The 18,159-nt window shown below is 41.4% G+C and overlaps 1 protein-coding gene across 4 annotated transcripts in view; it reads left to right on the forward strand.

The window, feature by feature from the left end:
* Positions 1 to 16,637, forward strand: part of si:dkey-117m1.4 (uncharacterized) — a 22,404-nt gene extending 5,767 nt beyond the window's left edge. The window contains exons 2-9 of one of the 4 annotated variants that reach the window (XM_023265751.3): positions 3,534 to 3,628; positions 3,938 to 4,019; positions 5,078 to 5,447; positions 6,660 to 6,734; positions 9,227 to 10,368; positions 11,715 to 12,541; positions 12,754 to 13,002; positions 14,746 to 16,637. In XM_023265751.3, the coding sequence (XP_023121519.2) occupies positions 3,534 to 3,628; positions 3,938 to 4,019; positions 5,078 to 5,447; positions 6,660 to 6,734; positions 9,227 to 10,368; positions 11,715 to 12,541; positions 12,754 to 13,002; positions 14,746 to 14,999 (3,094 nt within the window). In that variant the 3' untranslated portion in view covers positions 15,000 to 16,637. Of the gene's footprint in view, positions 1 to 3,533; positions 3,629 to 3,937; positions 4,020 to 5,077; positions 5,448 to 6,659; positions 6,735 to 9,226; positions 10,369 to 11,711; positions 12,542 to 12,753; positions 13,003 to 14,745 lie in introns of all 4 variants that reach the window. The other 3 variants (XM_055010150.1, XM_023265750.3, XM_023265752.3) reach the window with 3 other exon arrangements.
* The last annotated feature ends 1,522 nt before the right edge of the window (positions 16,638 to 18,159 follow it).

Below are 18,159 nucleotides of genomic sequence, written 5' to 3' on the forward strand. Positions count from 1 at the left end.
GGAGTTTGCATGTTCTCCCTGTGCATGTGTGGATTTTCTCCGGCATCTTCCCACTGTCCAAAAACATGCTGAGGTTAACTGGTAACTCTAAATTGTCCGTAGGTGTGAATGTGAGTGTGATTGTCTCTATATGTAGCCCTGTGATGGACTGGTGACCTGTCCAGGGTGTCTCCTACCTTCACCCTGAGTCAGCTGGGACTCCATCCCCCCCACGACCCTAATCAAGATGAAGTGGTGTACAGATAATAGATGGATGAATGGATGGATGAATGGATGGATGGATGTTTGAAATTGATCTCAGCCATATTGCCGAGGTCTTCTCGCAGTGTGACGTAGAGTGTGTGTTGTTGAGAGATGCTGGCTGAGAGGATCTTATCACTGTTATCATAGCGGTTGAGCCATTACGCAGTCATGTTACTTTTACAGTGTTGTGATAAGTTGAATAGCGCTATTATGGACAAAAAAAAACTTTAGTTAATGTGGGAAGTTGTTACGTACGCTTTAACTGCTTTCTCATGAGGTTTTGGTGATTATCATCTTTGATTTTTTTTGGTTTTGCTTTATTTTCAAAGCCAGGATTTGTGTGTTTGGTTGTCGTAGAGGACAGCTCTACAAGAGGAAAAAAGCTGCATATATGTGAGCACAAATGCAGGCACACACTCTTGTTGTGCACTCTCCTAAACATGCGCGTGCGCACACACACACACACACACACACACACACACACACACACACACACACACACACACACACACACACACACACACACACACACAGACATGCAGTATCACGAGTCCAGATGGGAGTGGAATGGATCAATAGAAAGACAGTAGGTCTGGTTGATATCTCTGCTGAATGAGTGTCTCTCCCTCTCTCTGTACTCTCTCTGTCTTTTTTCTCTTTGCTCCCTTTTCCTATTTTTCTCGCTTTGTTTTCAGTTGCTTCACTTTATTCTCTCTGAGCCCTTTTTACTTCCTCCCGTCTGTTTTTTCTTTCATTCTCTCTTGTCTGCATGCACACACGCACACAGCCACACACATGCACATTCTAACACAGACAGTAATGAACACTTTAAAATCCAAAGCACGATCTTCATATGGCCTAGTTTTAAGAGCCTCCAATGTCATGTGAGTAAAAAATAGACTGACGGAAAACAATATTGACATCTGTGGTAACAGAACTAGCCCAGATTTAGGAGTTTGGATCAGTTTGGCTCTTCTCAGTGAGCCTGTTTTGGCATGGATTTAGTCTGTAGAAGATAATCTCACTTGGCCACTCTGGGCTCACACAGGTTGCTGAATTTGAGCTCTCTGGGGTAACGACACACTCCTTAGTGTTGATTCAGGGGTAATGGCACTCAAGAATGTACACTAACTGGATTGGAGAATCTTACAATGACTGATCTTGTGATTATTCAGAAATTACAGTTCACACAAAAGTGGGTTGAATTTCTCAGTTTAGACTGTATTGTGTCTCTGCCACTTGACTTTCATCAGTACTGAAACTGTTGATGTGTGAAAATGTGAAAGGTGTGAGCTGGGTAGTTTCTGTTTTTTGTCATTTTAAATTATTTTCATCTATGAAGCTGTACATACAGACAAATTAGAAATCTGATTGACTCGTGGAATCTTACAACTGTAAGCCATAATTTGAGGGCCATCTTATGCTAAATTTAAGAAATGCTTCATTTAACAATTAAGAAAAATACTTTTTTGATAACAGCATTCATTTCAATTCAATTCAATTCAATTTTATTTATATAGCACCAACTACAAGTCAAATTATCTCAAGACGCTTTATGGAACCCATAACCGCATTGTCTGCAGTGACTATTTGTCTGGTGTTAAGTGTTTGGAGATGTTTGTATTCTTCTTTACTTATTTCTTAATCTGAAGTTTTCTGATTAGCCCTAATTGAGGAGTTTTTCTATGAATTTGTCCATGTTGACAAGATACACAATCCTACAGTTGGTATCACACTATTCCACTGATCAACAAGCAGTAATGCACTAAAAATGCTGCACTGTGTCAGCAGGGCTATAAAAGAAGAAGACTGCTGGCAAGTAAATGTTATTGTTAGCAATGCTTGATTTAATCTTTTAACAAATATTGATTTTGTAAGTGTTTTATGAGCAATCATAAATTGCTTGCTACACCACACAAAAACACTCATGCATGCAATGTGTTTTGGTTTTTAACATTGAATGTACCAGACAACTCTGCAGGGTGCCCTTAAATCACAACTCGAACAGTTTTAGATTGCATTTTGTTAGGATAATTTTTGATTTTTTTTTAACATTTGGTTTCTTTCCTTAAATATAATAAAAAATGGTAGGGTAGAGATCGTATAGTAATTTTCTCTCTGTAAGGAATTAAACACAGGACTGCTTGTTACCAGGTTGCTGAAACTACTGACTGACGGCGTGGCCGTTTTTGGGAGAAAACATTTTTTCTTTTGGCTGTGTGGTAACTAGGGCTGGCCCGAATAGCAATTTCTGGGCTTCGGATATTCGGCCCCGATTAATGACGAATATTCGATTTGGTCCGTAATGTCCGACGGGGTGGAGGGGGTAGCCGAATATTCGCCTATTAACATCCGACGGCAGGTGACGGACGGAACGTGACAGAATGGAGTGAGCCGCACATTACGATCGGTTCGCAATGTCCGGCGGAGGGGGTGCGCGAATTGACGAGCCGAATACCGATCGTGCGACATCGTCCAATGGGGTGGAATCCGAATATTCGGATCTCAAAATAAATATTCGGATACCACAGTAACGACCGAATATTTGGATATTCGGGTCCAGCCTTAGTGGTAACATGATTTTCTGCTGGTTGATACTATGTTGCTTTATAATTCATAAAGTGAAATAATTGCTTTTTCAGGGTTAAGGTTGGGAATGCACTGGAACGACTTATTCACACTGTGGCTACCGTGAATCACCTATGAAGCTCCATAAGACGACAACATACCAATTCATATCTGAGTCTTTGACGGCTTAGTGGAATAAATGTGAAGAGGTTAAACTGCGAGATAGCTTACTCCTCTTTACCTGTAATGTTTCTGGCCTCCAAATTAAAACTTCTGAGGCATCATTAACATTCAAGTGTACTTCTGCCCTAAGCTCTCTTTGATTTCTGAACCTGGTTTGTGATGAGGAAAGATGGCAAAGTTTCAAAATCAGTATGTTCAAGGATGTCTCTGTCTGCAGTTTTGTTGTGCTTGGACTTAACTGATTTCCACCAGGTCAGTCAGTGCAGATTGTGTGAAATCCAAAGCTCATCTACATCTTGTTTATGTTTGAGTCATACATAGAAAAGAACAGTTTCAATAATTAAATGTCTACTTTGTAGTTTTTTTGTATTTTGTTTGCATATATGGGCGGACTAACCGCAGTTGATATTAAATCATTACATGGCCATCAGCTCATTGATCACTCTCTGACCTGATTGATGTGAAGTTTGGCCAGTAGGCAGATTGATTAAATGATAATAGAGTGTATTTGTGTCTGTGCATGTGTGTATTTCCTGCAGACGCGGCTGTGGAAGGAAAAGAAAAGGAACACCCGTGAAAGTCTTTGTTACGCACACTGAGGAGGAGAGCGTGACTGAACATAGCTCCAGCCCAGGTGTGTGTTTGTGTGTGTTATATCTGCATGCCATATTCTTACAGCTATCAGCTGTGCATGTTTGTGTGTGTGCGTGTGTATCTGTCCGTGTGTTTGTGATTGGTGTGGGGGTGGAGAGTGTGTTGGTGAGTGTGACCTACTTTTGTGCATGTGTTTGTGTATGTGTGTGCTTGCCTACGTATGTGCTGCTATATGCACCTGTGTATTTGCTCCAAGAGATGGGGTGATGACCTTTGCGTGTGTGCGCGCGTGTGTGTCCATGCATACTCATTGGTAATCCTTTTATACTGACTATTGCTGTGCTCTCAGGTGATCGGAAGGAAGCAGGAGAAAATAAGCGGCCCACCCTGGACGGGCCTTTCTACAACACAGAGCCTGCTCCTCATTACTGGTGAGTGTCAATTAGTGTGGGTCTATTAATTGCTGTAAGTCATATCTTCTTTCACTCGAGCTCCTAGTAAAGAATCTTAACTCAGCACGCACTTACAGCTTAGTCTGAGCACAGCATATCCACAGGACTCAGCAACCCTGTAGGTTTTCATTTTATCTACAAAATCAGGCTGATTTATACCTGAGATGTCAGAAGAATGCAGTTGACTAGTCGGCAGGCGAGAAGGTCAGCAGCACTATATGGGCTAGGATTGAGATTCACTGCCCTGAAGCACTGGCACGAGCTTGTATGTGTGGATTCTTACTGTTTGCTTTACACCCATATGACTGTTGTGGATCCCTGCAGCAAAAGAAAAAAAAATTACCTTAGGGCTAGAAAAAAAGTTTACAATTACCATTCTGTTCCTACTGTCCATATATCTTCATTGAAATTTAGAGCAGCGTGTAACATAAACACACAAACACGCACACACTCACACACTTACACTCAAATCATGTACACACAAGAGCACAGCTGGATCTACGAAACAGTATAAGTTGTTATCCCACATTTAAATCATTTGCTTACAATGAGCTACACACATTAGAATACAATAAAAGAGAAAGATGCTGGAGCTGCCATGAACAATGACCTACATTACCATTTAATTTGACTGTTATTTTTCAGAAAAGCTGATCTGCTGTTTATTCAGTAAAATGACAGAAAGTTATAAAAAATGTCCATCAGAAATTCTCTGACGCAAAGATGAAGTCTTCAAAAGGCTTGTTTAGTCTCACCAAAGCCCAACATCTACATCTACAATAATAGAGAACAGAAACGAAGCTCCTAGCTGAAACCAGGAAATGCTTGGAATTTTTTCATGATAAATGACTGATGGATATCAACACTTCTTGTTAATACATTCTGTGAATGAACTAATTATTTCAACACTAAACACGGGCGGGAAGGTAGAAACACAGCATGTGTTTTAACTCCTAATGTAATCAAATTAAAACCATAGAGCAGAACAGAAGAATATTAACAGTTATTTCTAACCCTACATCCCCTTCACCTTCCAGCAGTGCATTGGAGCAGACTCATGATAAAGTCTCCACTGGATCAAGAACCAGCTCCTGCTCAGCCTCTACACCAGCTCCATCTCCAGCTCCTTCTTCAGCTCCAACCCCGACACCAGTCCCTGCTCCTGCCCCGGCCACTGCAACTTCAGCTCAGGCCCCTTCTCTGACTCCTGCATCCACAGCCCCAGCTGCCCCGACAGCCTCTGCTCCGGCTCCAACAGCCAGCTCCTTCCCTCCCTCCCCCAACTGCCGTATCAGAGAGGTCCACTGTGGCAGCCAGGTGCGGTTGGTCGTTATCGCCATACGAGACATCACGAAGGGGGAGGAGATCACCGTGGACTACAGCCTGACGGAGTGGGGAGAGAACCTGGTCAGTACCATGAAAGGCAGATGCATTCGACTACTCACAGATGTTGCTGGTATTACACATGACCTTTGACAACATGAATTTCCATAGCCTACAAAAAACATCAACTTATTAGGCAATGCATTTCATTGTTCCTGCAGATGTAAAGCCAAATAAAGATTTGGATATATCCAGTGCAACGGGGGTCTTTGAGTTGGCCAGAAATTGTCAGCAATCCAAAACATTTAGGAAACATCAAAACTTGGTGTTGAAATTGAAGGCTTCATGCTTGACAGACTATTTTGCACTGGTGTTCAACAGTGTCTCTCAGGGAGAAATTAGCTGTAAAAAGGAAAATGCATAAATCCCCCATATGTTTTGATTGAGCAGAGTTGCTCATGTTTGGACTCCTTTCACAGTCTAATTATCCAGTTATTCACTTTTTAACCTTAATTCTTAACCTGTGCCAAACCTAAAATTTCAGCTCAACTGTAAACGCAATTTCAAATGTAAAGCCAGACACTTCAGCAGGTACAGGAAAGAAAATTGTCTCACTCTTGAGTTGTCTTCATCCGTCTGTCCTATCCCTTCACCCTCATAGGTATAGAAATACACTAACGCTCTGTTAGTATCTCAGATGACTTCAGATAGACAACCATATGTGTATTCACACATTGCTGATCAACTTCACACACTGACTGTCTGTCACGCATGCACACACTCTTTCACACTACCCACTGCACACACATTCATGCTACATGCACAAGCTAAGCAAGGCATGGGGTTACCATGGTGATGGCTGAGCTCCAGCTCTCATTATACCTATAGTGCTTTAGCAACAGTAACCATGGTTATTACATGACATCTGTTCTTTTAATGGATCTCATTAGATTGGATCAATTTACTCAACAAACTGATGATACCAGAATCCATTTTAGAAAATTAAATTGACAATTTTGAGAAATTGGCATCAGAGATTGAAGTGGACCCAAAGCTGCTGAAAGTGCTTTGAAATCTGAATATTTTGCTGAGATAAAGTGTAAAACAACTTCTTTCAGGTTTTAATTATAGCATACACCTTCTTACTGCTTTTGTTTGGTTTGTTATCGTGAGATTTGGAGTCTTGATCAACCTCTGTGCCTGTGTTTTTCTGCTCTCTGAGTGACAGCTGAGGCTGATTGTGATGGCAAACATTAATGACCAGCTGTTTTAATGTGAGTGCTTTGTGTCCCACAGGGTTTCCGTGGTACTGTGTCTCCAGTGCAACACGAATGTAATTCTGACACTGAGAATAACAACAATATCAAGAAGGTAAAAGAAAAATATTACGTTAGACTCGCAAAACATCAATTTTATTGTTTTTAAAAGTGACAAGTAGGCACACAAAACACAGAGTTGCAAGGTTCATTTTTCCCATAGATAGTGTTGTGTGCCACACAGCTGGGGCACTTCCATAGCTTGGATTGGCATGAAAATGTCAGTCAAAGTTCCATCTTTACTGCTATCGTGGTGTTGTTTTCAGCATAAAAGCGCTAAAAAAAACTCTGTACACTAGTTGATCAGCCAAACAGAGGACAAACACAGAGAGTAGCTGGTCAACATACTGGTGCATTTAACAGCAAGAGAGGCAAATATTTCCCTCAAAAAAAGAGCTAAAAGAAGATTGGATTTACATTTGCTGGGTGACCAGATGTATAACTCTGAATGATAATATGGCTCGCTTACTGCTGGCTGTAAATAGGCAACTATTTGACAACAAGTTTGTTACACTACCAGTCAAAAGTTTGGACACACCTTCTCATTAAATGCTTGTTATTTATTTGTATTATTTTATACATTGTAGATTAATACTGAAGATTAACACTTTTTTGTTTACAACATAATTACTCCACCAAGGAATGCGATGGAGTTATGTGACAATCGGCGTACGTTTGTCCGTTGTAGCAACATTACATTACATTACTCAAAAACGGAATAAGAGATTTGGATAAAATTTTCACAGAAAGTCAGATGCATAGGGACCACCTGCTTAGATTTTGGCATCACTGTAACTATGACTACAAAAAAAACGCTACATCAGCCACCTGCTGACGATCACATGATGGCAATCCTACTACAAATTGACCTGCAGACTTATCGGGGCTTATCCGTTGGAAATCATACAAGGAACAACTGGTTAAACTGTGGGGGTGTTTCCGAGTCCCATCAATTCCTGTCGCCCGCTACAAATTTAGGCCACGCGATTTGGTGTCTGTACATAACATACACATGCATAACACACGGCTGTGCTCAGCACAAGGTCATTTTTTATTAAAGATTTCATCTGTCGGAAATGATACAACTTGGCGAATTACTGCACTCTCTGAGTGCTTTTTTTGCTCCATATGTATTCTTTTATAGTTTTGATGTCTTCAGTATTAATCTACAATGTACAAAATAATTAAATAAAAACCACTGAATGAGAAGGAGTGTCCTAACTTTTGACTGGTAGTGTATGTAAATGATAAAATAAAAGGCAACAATAATGGTGTTTCCAGTATTCCCAATCGGGCAAAAAAGCAGTTTTTACATATTTATGTGACAAGTTTCCCAAACATCAATTTGACAAATGTATTTTCTTCAGGAACTTCGAAATCAAAACTAGAAACTAAAATAACAACAGATCCATCTAAGGTTGACAAGACCTTGACTGTATGAAAGAGTCTTATATATTGTAAATATTGACACAGCATCTGATAATTATTTCTGCTCCACACAAGTGTTGTTGTTTAACATCTATGGAGTAAAAACCATCACTGGCTTCACTCTATAATTAGAATTTTAGTGAGTGGCTGTGATACACTGCTGTCCCTGCAGCACATCACCTGTCTGGATGTGGGTGGAAAACACCGATGTTGGACTCAACATAATCATTATCATAAAGTCTTCCTCCTCCTCCACTGGATAATTGTTTTATTATGTATAGTAATGGCAAAAAGTGCCATCAAGTTAAACTCCTCGACAGCAAAACAGTATAGGTAACCTTATCTGGTTATGCTTGGAGTCATTGTGCTGTCTGTTGCCTCTCTGTGCTAAATGGTCCAGTTGGGAAACATTACTGCAATCGCTTATCACTGTCTCTGTCAATACACTGTTGATTGTCTCGCCAGTGACTCCCACCTTTTGCTTATTGCCTTCAAATTTAATAACTCTCCTGGCTGCGAATCTAATTAGATTGGCAAAAATTAAACATGCTTTCAATGTTAGTGTTTTAATGTAAGCAGTGATATTAAAACTTCACTGGTATGAACTCTAATGCTGCCAGTAAGTGACACAGCTTGGCTTGGTAGATCTCGGGGCCCTACAGTGGTTGAGGACTAAAAGCATTTGTAGTCGGCAGGTAGTGTCGAAATTTTAAGCCTTAAGTTATTATCAGTCTTATTTATGGTAAATTGAGTTAATTATAATACACTTATTTTTAATGGAGGGGAAGAAAATAATGAAATGAAAGATCATCACAATCTAGGTTAGTAAGATGTATTCTAATTTATTCAGAAAAAACAAGACGAGTTGAAGATTTCTTACAAGACAAAAGAAGACAGTTGGTTAGGAAGTCACAAAAGACATAAGGCACCCAAAAGATTCAAAGTTTGAAAGCAAAATATGCTCTCTACATAGGGAGAAATTTTTTTGTAGGGCATGAGGAAGAAAAGTTTGAGAGTCACTGCATTATGTAATTGCCCCAAAATAATCATTTGAATGTGCCCAATTTTTAAATTTAATTACTACTGCAAAAAACATCTGTTATTCTCTTTCTACTCCAGGAGGAAGAGCCTCTGTCATTAACCTCACAGCAGCAACAGCGGCAACAACAGCAGCAGGAATATGTCACCCCCTCTTGGTCCCTCTCCCCCTCCTCCTCCCCCATCTCTCACTCTGATGCCAGTGACTCAGATGCAGGAGATGAGGACAACTCCAGCCCTCGTGGACGTGCAGTTCGCCGGCGAAAGAAACGTCGCGGCACTCCTTCAAAGAAAAAGACCCCACATCGGACCCCACCAGGGCGGCCATCACCCGTCTCCCCCTCCAACGTTTCTCAACACAGCCGCCCGCTTCCTTCATCCCATTCACCAGCGCAGTCCTCCCCTCCCTGCTCCTCTTCCTCCTCCTCCTCTTCTTCAGCTAAGGCTATGTTCAAACCTCCGGCTCCACTGGGCTCCAGCACCACAGGCAACATCACTACAAATGTCCCCAGAGGGGGGGTGTCCATAGACTCCATGCGCCAAACCTGCGAGTATTGTGGACGCCACTTCCGCTCTCTAGGTCGCCACTTAGACAAACACCACGCTCACCAGCCCGATGTGTGCTCTGCCCTCGTTGAACGCTACACACAGGTGCCCCGTGTGCATGCACAGAACGCAAACCCTGCCACAGCCCCTCACACCCAGCAACACTCGAAGCTGTCGCACGTCGCAGGACAGAGCCGCAGTTCAGATCTTGCACAAGCTGGTGTCCAGGACCTCTCCATGTCTCCGCCCACTCTCACAGCAGCCAACCAATCTCCTGCTTCCTCTGGGAGGAACTCCACCCCTCCTGTGCTGACTCCGCCACGAGGACAGAACGCTGTGGCGGTATCTGTGTTGAAGAGGAGCCCCCCGCCCGTGGCTGTGACGCAGTCCAGGAAGGGAGCAATGAGGAAGCTAAAGAAAGAAAGACAGATAAAGGTAGAAGAGAATGAGCAGGAGGAAGACGAAGAAGATGTGGAGGTTGTGGAGGTAAAGAGGCCCAAAGAGGAGGACGACATAGAGCTGGTGTGTCCTCAGTCCTACAGCAGGAAGTTGGCCAAAGAGATAGAGCCACCAAAAGGAGAGGAGGAGGAGGAGGAAGAAGAGGAAGAGGAGGAGAATGGAATAATGGAGGTGGAGGATGAAAGTGGGACCGAGGATAAGGAAAAGGACTTGCTGAGGTAACTTGATGTTGGTAACAGTTATTGCCTAAAATAACTTGACAGATGTCAAAGATAAAACATTATGCTTTCAACTAGCGCCTCAGATATATTTGTGTATTTCAGGTCAAAATCTAGCTAAATTGTAGACCAGTTTGTTGCCCAGGAGCAACATTTACTGCAGATCGTCCTCCTAAAACTTACTCCCGTTTGCTTTTCAAAGATGACTTGCTAACTGCTGAAACAATGTACCATCAACACAAAGTGAGAAAGAGCATTGAGTGGAAAAGGACCAAATCCATTATCTGTGTAAACACTTCTAATTTGAAGAAATTAGAAACTGGTTTTTGTCCCCCTCTACAACAAAGCAGAGATGTGAACAGCTGTTAGCACTCATTTGGTAAGTGACCCAGAGTTGACACAACAATTCATAACTTAGTTTCCTGCTATTACAAACATGTATGTCTTTTAATTTTTTCAAATTATTTAAAGTGAGGACATAAACTAAGATAGCAAATACAATGTATGACTTCAGGAGTATAGATAACTAGACAGAGGGAACATATAATACATTAACTTTAAACCTCAGGCAGCTTATTTTTCAGTGCAGTATAAAATCCTACACCTCTAAGGAAACAGCACAATCATAGCCAGAAGTAGAAAGAGCAAAAAAATGTCTTGTGCAGTACAACACCGTAAAACATAAAAAACAAACAAAAGTAGAATGTCTTTAAATATTCTTTTAAATGATTAAAGCTGGAACATGTTCAATATTTTTCTAAGTGCCTACGTGTGTTACCAGTACTGGAAAAAATTGTGGCTCTTCATATTATAAATATCTGACTTCTTCAATTTTGTCTCCATGCTTGTCTCCTGTCTGCTCTGCATAAACACAGACTGTAGTGAAGCCCAGTGCTGCTGAAAAGACCCAGAATTTTAGTCCAATGACTGTTTGTCACAGCCAAGTCACTAAAGGCTTCACGGTTGTGCCGAGGAGTGCAGACGTTTAAGTTTTATACGAAATCCAGTTAGATCAAATGAGACATGTACATTACAGTGGTTTTGTTTATATATTACAGTGGTTTTGTTTATATCATCACCAACATTTTAAGCTTCGATTTGGCTAAGTTTTACTTCAACACAGCTTGTCACAGATGAGTAGTTCAAGGACTGTTGAAATGTTCTAAATCTCACTGTTCTGTCTTTTGGTTCTGATATACGGTGTCATTGTGGTATTTAGTTGTGGTTCATGCCAGGCTCCAAAAGTTACGTTGTACGATACAGCTACAAACGTCGACACTGGTTTATGTGAATTGAAATTACTTAAAATTTTTTGCTAATGGTTAACTTTCTTTCTTTTTCAGTAGTTCGGGGCGTCACCACATGCTGCCCCTCCTCTCGTCCCTGTCCTCTCTTGTGCTGTACCTACGTCGGCTGCAGCACTCGGCCTTCTTGTCCCTGTCACGGCAGCTGCAGTCTGCTGAGGCCTGGCGCCTTCTCTGTCACTCCAGCCTGGCCCTCCTTATTCTGTATAACCGACGACGTGAGTGCGAGGTCTCCAAGCTGTCCATTGCTGAATATCACGCTCGTGTTACTCCTCAGTGCCCTGTCCCGGTCCCCCCTGGTGCTCCTCCCGCTCTCACGCCCTTGGAGGCCTCCCTCTCCCCCTTTGAGCGCCTGGTGCTTCCTCACCTCCCCAGAGTTGGAGTCCAGGGTAAACGTGGACGTGTCCAGCCCCTCATCCTACCCCCTCACTGTGAACCCTGCCTGGAGCTTCTTCTGCAGACACGGCAGGACGTAGGAGTTGACCCCACAAACCCGTACGTCTTTGCCCGACCCTACCACTCCCCTGCCACACCGCTGCGTGGCACCGACCTCCTCCGCAGCCTGGCTCGTTCCAGCGGTACCCGCAATCCCCGGGCCCTGACCCAGACAAGGGTTCGCCGCCAGGTAGCAATCCTAACCCAGCTGCTGCTTCTAGGAGAAGGAGAGGAGCCTGGACAGCCAGGAGGAAGTGCTGTAGAGAGGCTGGAGCATTTTCTTGAGAGGGAGTACCACGTGACGCAGAATTGTGCGGGAATTGGCCAAGACCCAGGCCTGATGGGCAGAGTGGGCAGAGTGGTGCTGTGTGGAGAGAGAGATGGAGTGCTGTTCAGGGGAATGAGCCTGAACCACATCTGTCTTGAACTGGATGGTGAGTTGGATGAATGGCTGAATGAGTGGAACAGATGTCTTGTTCTCAAATGTCGCCTGGCTGACAAAGGGATCGGGACCCTTCTTCCAGGTTTTGTGAATGTTTGTGTGTAAATGGAGTTTAATAGAAAACATAGAAAATTCTGCTCTTTGTTTTCTGACCTTTCATACATTCTCATTCCCTGCAACCTTTCATTTCTTCTCTCTCTCCAGTTATGTCAGGAAACTCTGCAGACTCGTACTCGGAAGGAGAGTCTGAAGGGGAGCACATGAAGGAGAAGCCCGAGATGAACGCCCCTGTTCCTGCTCTGAACCCTACACCTACCCTGCTGTATGTCAGGAAGGGCAAGAACAACGGGCGGGTGGGGCGACCCAAGAAGCTCAAGAACATCCAGCCACTGCCTCCGCCACCTCCACCTCCGCCTGCAAAATGCAGGAGAGGCTCAGGTCAGCAAAAATCAGGTTTGTTTGTGTGTCAAAATGAGTGTACCTGCACAATTTAACAAAACAGGGGAAGTTAATGAAGCTAAATCGTGAAAACTGTGCAGGTACGATTTAAAAAACAATTGCATTATCACCTAAACAAGATAAACAAACTGGGAAAAAAGGGCACAACGGCAAGAAAAAATTGCAGTCATTTATTCTAGTTGAGAAAAGTCACTGGTTGGATCCCAGGAAATGCACACTACTGAGAACCAGTAAAACAGAATCAAATTAAAGTGTCCAGACTGTCCGATTTTAAGTGGCAAGAACGCTTTTCTGTTGACTAATGAACTTTACACCTTCTGCAGTTCTTCCTATTTGATCATGCAGGTTGTTGGGCAATATGGAATGATTTGGAAATGTGACATTAATGGTCTGGTTATAATGAAAAAAACAGTATTTGGGGAGGGGCAAATTGCTTTTTATTGATATAAACAGGTTTTATGTACACTACCAGTCAAAACTTTGGACACACCTTCTCATTCAATGCTTTTTTTTTTAATTTGTATTATTTTCTACATTGTAGATTAATATGGAAGATTACAACATAATTCCATATGTATTCTTTTATAGTTTTGAGGTCTTCAATATTAATCTACAATGTAGAAAATAATTAAATAAAAACCACTGAATGAGAAGGTGTGTCCAAACTTTAGACTAGTAGTGTACAGTAGATTTAAGTTCAAATTTATTGTAAATACTGAGAAATAATAAAAAAAAATAAGCAAGATGTATGTAAATTAAAATTTATAGACATTAGACTTGGCTGAAATTGACCAAAATCTGATAGGACTGGTGTCATTTAAAAGCCAACATTCAAAGAAATTCCAATCCCCCATCTTAATTTGAACTTCAGAAGCCTGCTGTTGCCAAAATAGTGAAGCAAAGTAGATTTTCATTTTTTATATTGAACTTTCAAATGAGTTTTTTTCACTATAGGAAGTCATTGAGACAATATGTTTGACAATATAGTGATTGAACTGAAGACAACACAAAAATGGATGTTGTAAGATTTTTTTAGCAATGTTAAATTAAAGCCAAAAAATAGTCATATTTTCCCCTAGAAATCTTCTGCTTATCCCAGCAACGCTGATTTTCATTGTATGCCAGGACCTGTTAAAGTAGTAATAAAGTGATGAAATATCAGTTCTGAGAAAATAGTATGTTGTCTTGTACATGTCTAGTGGATAGAAAAAAACTTTGTCCTTTGCCAAGCACTTCAAATGACAAATGATTCTCATTTCATTCAGTTCCTGCACTTCACCTACACACCTCAATTTCACTGTACTGCCAATAAATCTCCAGTGTCACTAAGTGTCCTATTTTATTATTGGCCTTGATAACAACGGTTGAAAAGACAGCCTCACCACGAGGTTCTCTTCTTAGCTGTTTTTGAGTTTTAATATTGTTCCTGGAGGATAAACTTTGAACCTGAACATTTAAGCCGAGAAGTCCTTAAATCCATCAGAAAATAGACACTGTAATTTTGGTGTTTTTTCCAGTTTTTAATTTTGGAAATAAAAGCAAGAAAAGAACTGAAAGTCTTTTGATCTCCAAGACCTTTGACATTGGATATCTCAGACTTTGTGGCTCTTCATGCTGTTTAGAGTGTGTGTGTTGGTGGGAGGTCTGTTAAAGGTCTCAGTATCTTCACGTCGACCAACAGAAGTTCACAGAGAAATAATTTAATCTGTGACTCCATTCGTCTCTCCTCCGCTGTAGGAAAGCGAGGCGTCCTGAAGCGTCCCTGGTCGGAGGCAGAGCGTGCAGCAGTCGAGGAGCACCTGACCCAGAACATCAACGAGCTTCGAGTCCCTGCCAAGGCTGACTGCGAGCGCTGCCTGCAGCAGTGCCCCCTGCTGGTCAGCAACCATCGTGACTGGCGAGCCATCAAGTTCTACTGCCACAACCGTATTCAGCTGCTGAAGAAAAATCAGCGGCGTGAAAGCGAGCCCCAGCCTCTCACTGTCTGCTGAGAGGGGAGAGAGCCAGTAAGATGTGTAGTACAGTGCAGCTGACCAGAGCAGAATCTCAAATGGTACCCTTCTGCTAGAAATGCACAAATTTTGAGAGGACGGTCCTAAATTTCACTCCACTCTCCGGTAGTGTGGCTTGCTTTTTGACATGGCTGTCAATTGGACATCTGATTGAATTTCATTTGGAGCCATACAAGATCGGAAATTTCAATTAAACTGTTGTTGCTGCTCTACTTTAAGGTCTTAAAATTACACTAGAGTATTTATGGTGCTCCTGGTTTTGACAGTTACCGTGCAAGTCTTGTCAAAAGCAGTGCACTTGGATGGGTGCCGTTTGAGACATGCCTTGTGGGACTTCAGAGATGTGGCACTGGCCGCAGCCCGTGTTGTGTTGTATATGGACATTTTTTCCTTCCAAAATGGAAACACTAAACTGAAATGTAAACAAGGGAGGCTATCGATCCCTACAGTGTTGTTATATGAACGTTGTGAAGTAGCATTAGTGTTTTATGCACTTGAAAACGTTAATAAGACAAATGGCCTGTGCTTGGGCCACACTTTCCTTCATAGCGGCTTTATAATTAGAGTAGACCTAACTACTGCTAACTGACAAGAATAGTCATATCTCTCCTCAAGCGAGCTAGTTCTTCTTTTCATACAACTGACTGTGCAATTCTGACTATGGTTTCATGATATTTGGACCTTAATTTACGTGAGGTACTACATGATGAATGAATTATGCTTTTACAGTTACTATGAAGTTTTTTTTTTCATTGAAATGAAACACATCCTTACAATGGAGATCCTGTTTGGAGCTGTAGGTTTTATGACAAAGACAATTAAATGGCCTCAGAATGTTGTGAAGTTACTTTTGGATACCTAAGATGTTTAGTTAAATCATAAAGTCAAACATATGAACTGTTGTAAAACAGGTTGTCTCTCGGCTGCTTTCCTGTCAACAGATAGCGTCAAGATGTCAATAACTACTATTTTATCCTGAGCAACGGTATGTTTGTGTTTCCTTTTGTTCTTCTGCCTCTTGCACATTTGTCATTCAAAGTAGTAAAAATGTGCCATAGGCCAATAAGCTGGATATCACTTTATGTGTGGAAAAGAGATTTCCCTCGGTTGTGTTAAAGGTTACTTAAAAAGTGGGCATTCATCAGAGAAGTGATTGTTCTGTGGCGCCACATTTGTTTCGTTGTCTGTGTCGTCTTTTCCAATGGCTAGAGCTCCTCCTGTCCTTTCCCAGACACACTACACCGTTTGCAGCTCGACCAGATTTTTGGTTTCTTGTCATTGTTGCTGGAAATCTGCGTCCATCGGACTAAATCCTCCATGAAACCTCGAGACAGATACTTGAAGTTATGTAAACCTTTTGCAGAATCTTTATGTTCTTTCTTGCTCTAGCCTTGCCAGTTACATTGTACATAACAAATATATTATTATACATTATGCTAACTGGTTGTTTGTGCTAGACAATATGTAGCTTTCTCCATTTGAGTTATTGCTATCTGTACATAAGCCAGTTTTGTAAATATTCCTCAGAGAAACAAAGAAAAAACACAATGTATGACATGCCTTGGTTATAGTGTTATGTTTTTTCTTTTTTATAAGTCTTATAAAAACTTAAAGCTCTGTGTTTTGTGCTGCGGTTATTTATTTCATTGGCATATTTTGGTTAAAAGTTTCACTCTGATGAAAACAGTTGTAGAAAAAAAATGGCCATATAATTACAGAATTTTCCTTCACATGCAGTTCACAGTTAAAGACACCAGGTGGCGGTGTTGCACTATAAATCATAAACAGCTGTGAGACTTCAGAGGAAAGATTAGTTTATTGGTTTCAGAAAATGTCTATCTTGGAAGTAAAGAGATGAAATAGTTACGTGCACTTACATTTATGAGTAATCAATACCCGAAAAAGAAGCAGGATGAATAATTTTGACATTGAAGTTAATAGGAAACTCACCCCCAATACCCAATGGAGTGCTTTAAGGAGTATGCATATCAAGAAAGCAGTGAAAAACTGGAGAGCCCAACTGAGCCTTCATCAAACTAACAAAGAGATCACAGAACAAAAAAGAGCAGGCAGAACTAATTTTTTACTTGGAAAGATATTCTCCAAACACACAACTGGTGCAGTTTAGACCCAGCAATACTCTTGAGATGAAAAAAAAAAGGTTTACCTGATGATATAACACAAGCTGAGCGATGTTGTAAATGCAGCCCAACACAGCAATGAGTGCACAAACGTGTATATAGAGGAAAATAAACTGCTCCAGTAGTAGAACCAGCTCCTCAGGACAGGAGTCCAACTGCATCTGAAGGTTAAGGGACAATACTTTGAGGACAGTAACGTTACCATTCTGGACAGAGAAGACAGGTATTTTGAGAGAGGAGTGAAGGAAGTCATGTATGTTCAACTAAAACATCCACCTTTAAACAGAAATAGGGTTTATAACACCACTTAGGTACTTATAATGCAGTCTTGACATCTCTCCGTTTTAACAATCATTCATACCTGAAGTCTGGGATTCCCCGTCAAAACTGAAGAAGCTTGGATAAGAAGTGAAATGTCTTCAAGAGCCAAAAAGAGAAGTCCAGCTTCCTTCTACTGAAGCTCTTAGGATGTTTAAAGGTAACTTTGTGTAAAATAAGATAAACTTTACTGAGCAAACCCTGGGGAAAGTTCACCATTTTAGCAGCTCAAAAGTCAGGGATATAAGGGTAGTCTAAGAATATATTAAAAACACAGTGCAAAAATTGGAGAGAACATTATATACACAACATGACATTTTTAACCCTTTGATGCACAACATGGGTCAAGAGATACCCATTTTCCATTGAATATGGGTCAGTTTTGACCCATGTTGTGCATCAAAGGGTTAACACTTTATCAAAGAGGATGAGGTTGTAACAGTTAAGTCAGTGAAACATTTCTGTAACAGGAAGAAGTGCAGCGGTAATTGAAATAGAGCAGTTAAGTTATAATGTACAGTCTGACTGATGTAAGGATGAATGACCTGCAGAAACGCTCCTTCTTACACCCAGGGTAACAGTCTGTCACTAAAAGCGCTGCTTAAGGTGTTCACAGCCTGATGCAGAGGGTAGGAGGTGTTTTCTAAGATGACAGACAGTTTGGCCTGAGCCGTCCTCTA

This window comes from Amphiprion ocellaris, chromosome 4 (assembly GCF_022539595.1).
Source record: "Amphiprion ocellaris isolate individual 3 ecotype Okinawa chromosome 4, ASM2253959v1, whole genome shotgun sequence".
Taxonomy (NCBI): Eukaryota; Metazoa; Chordata; class Actinopteri; family Pomacentridae; genus Amphiprion; species Amphiprion ocellaris.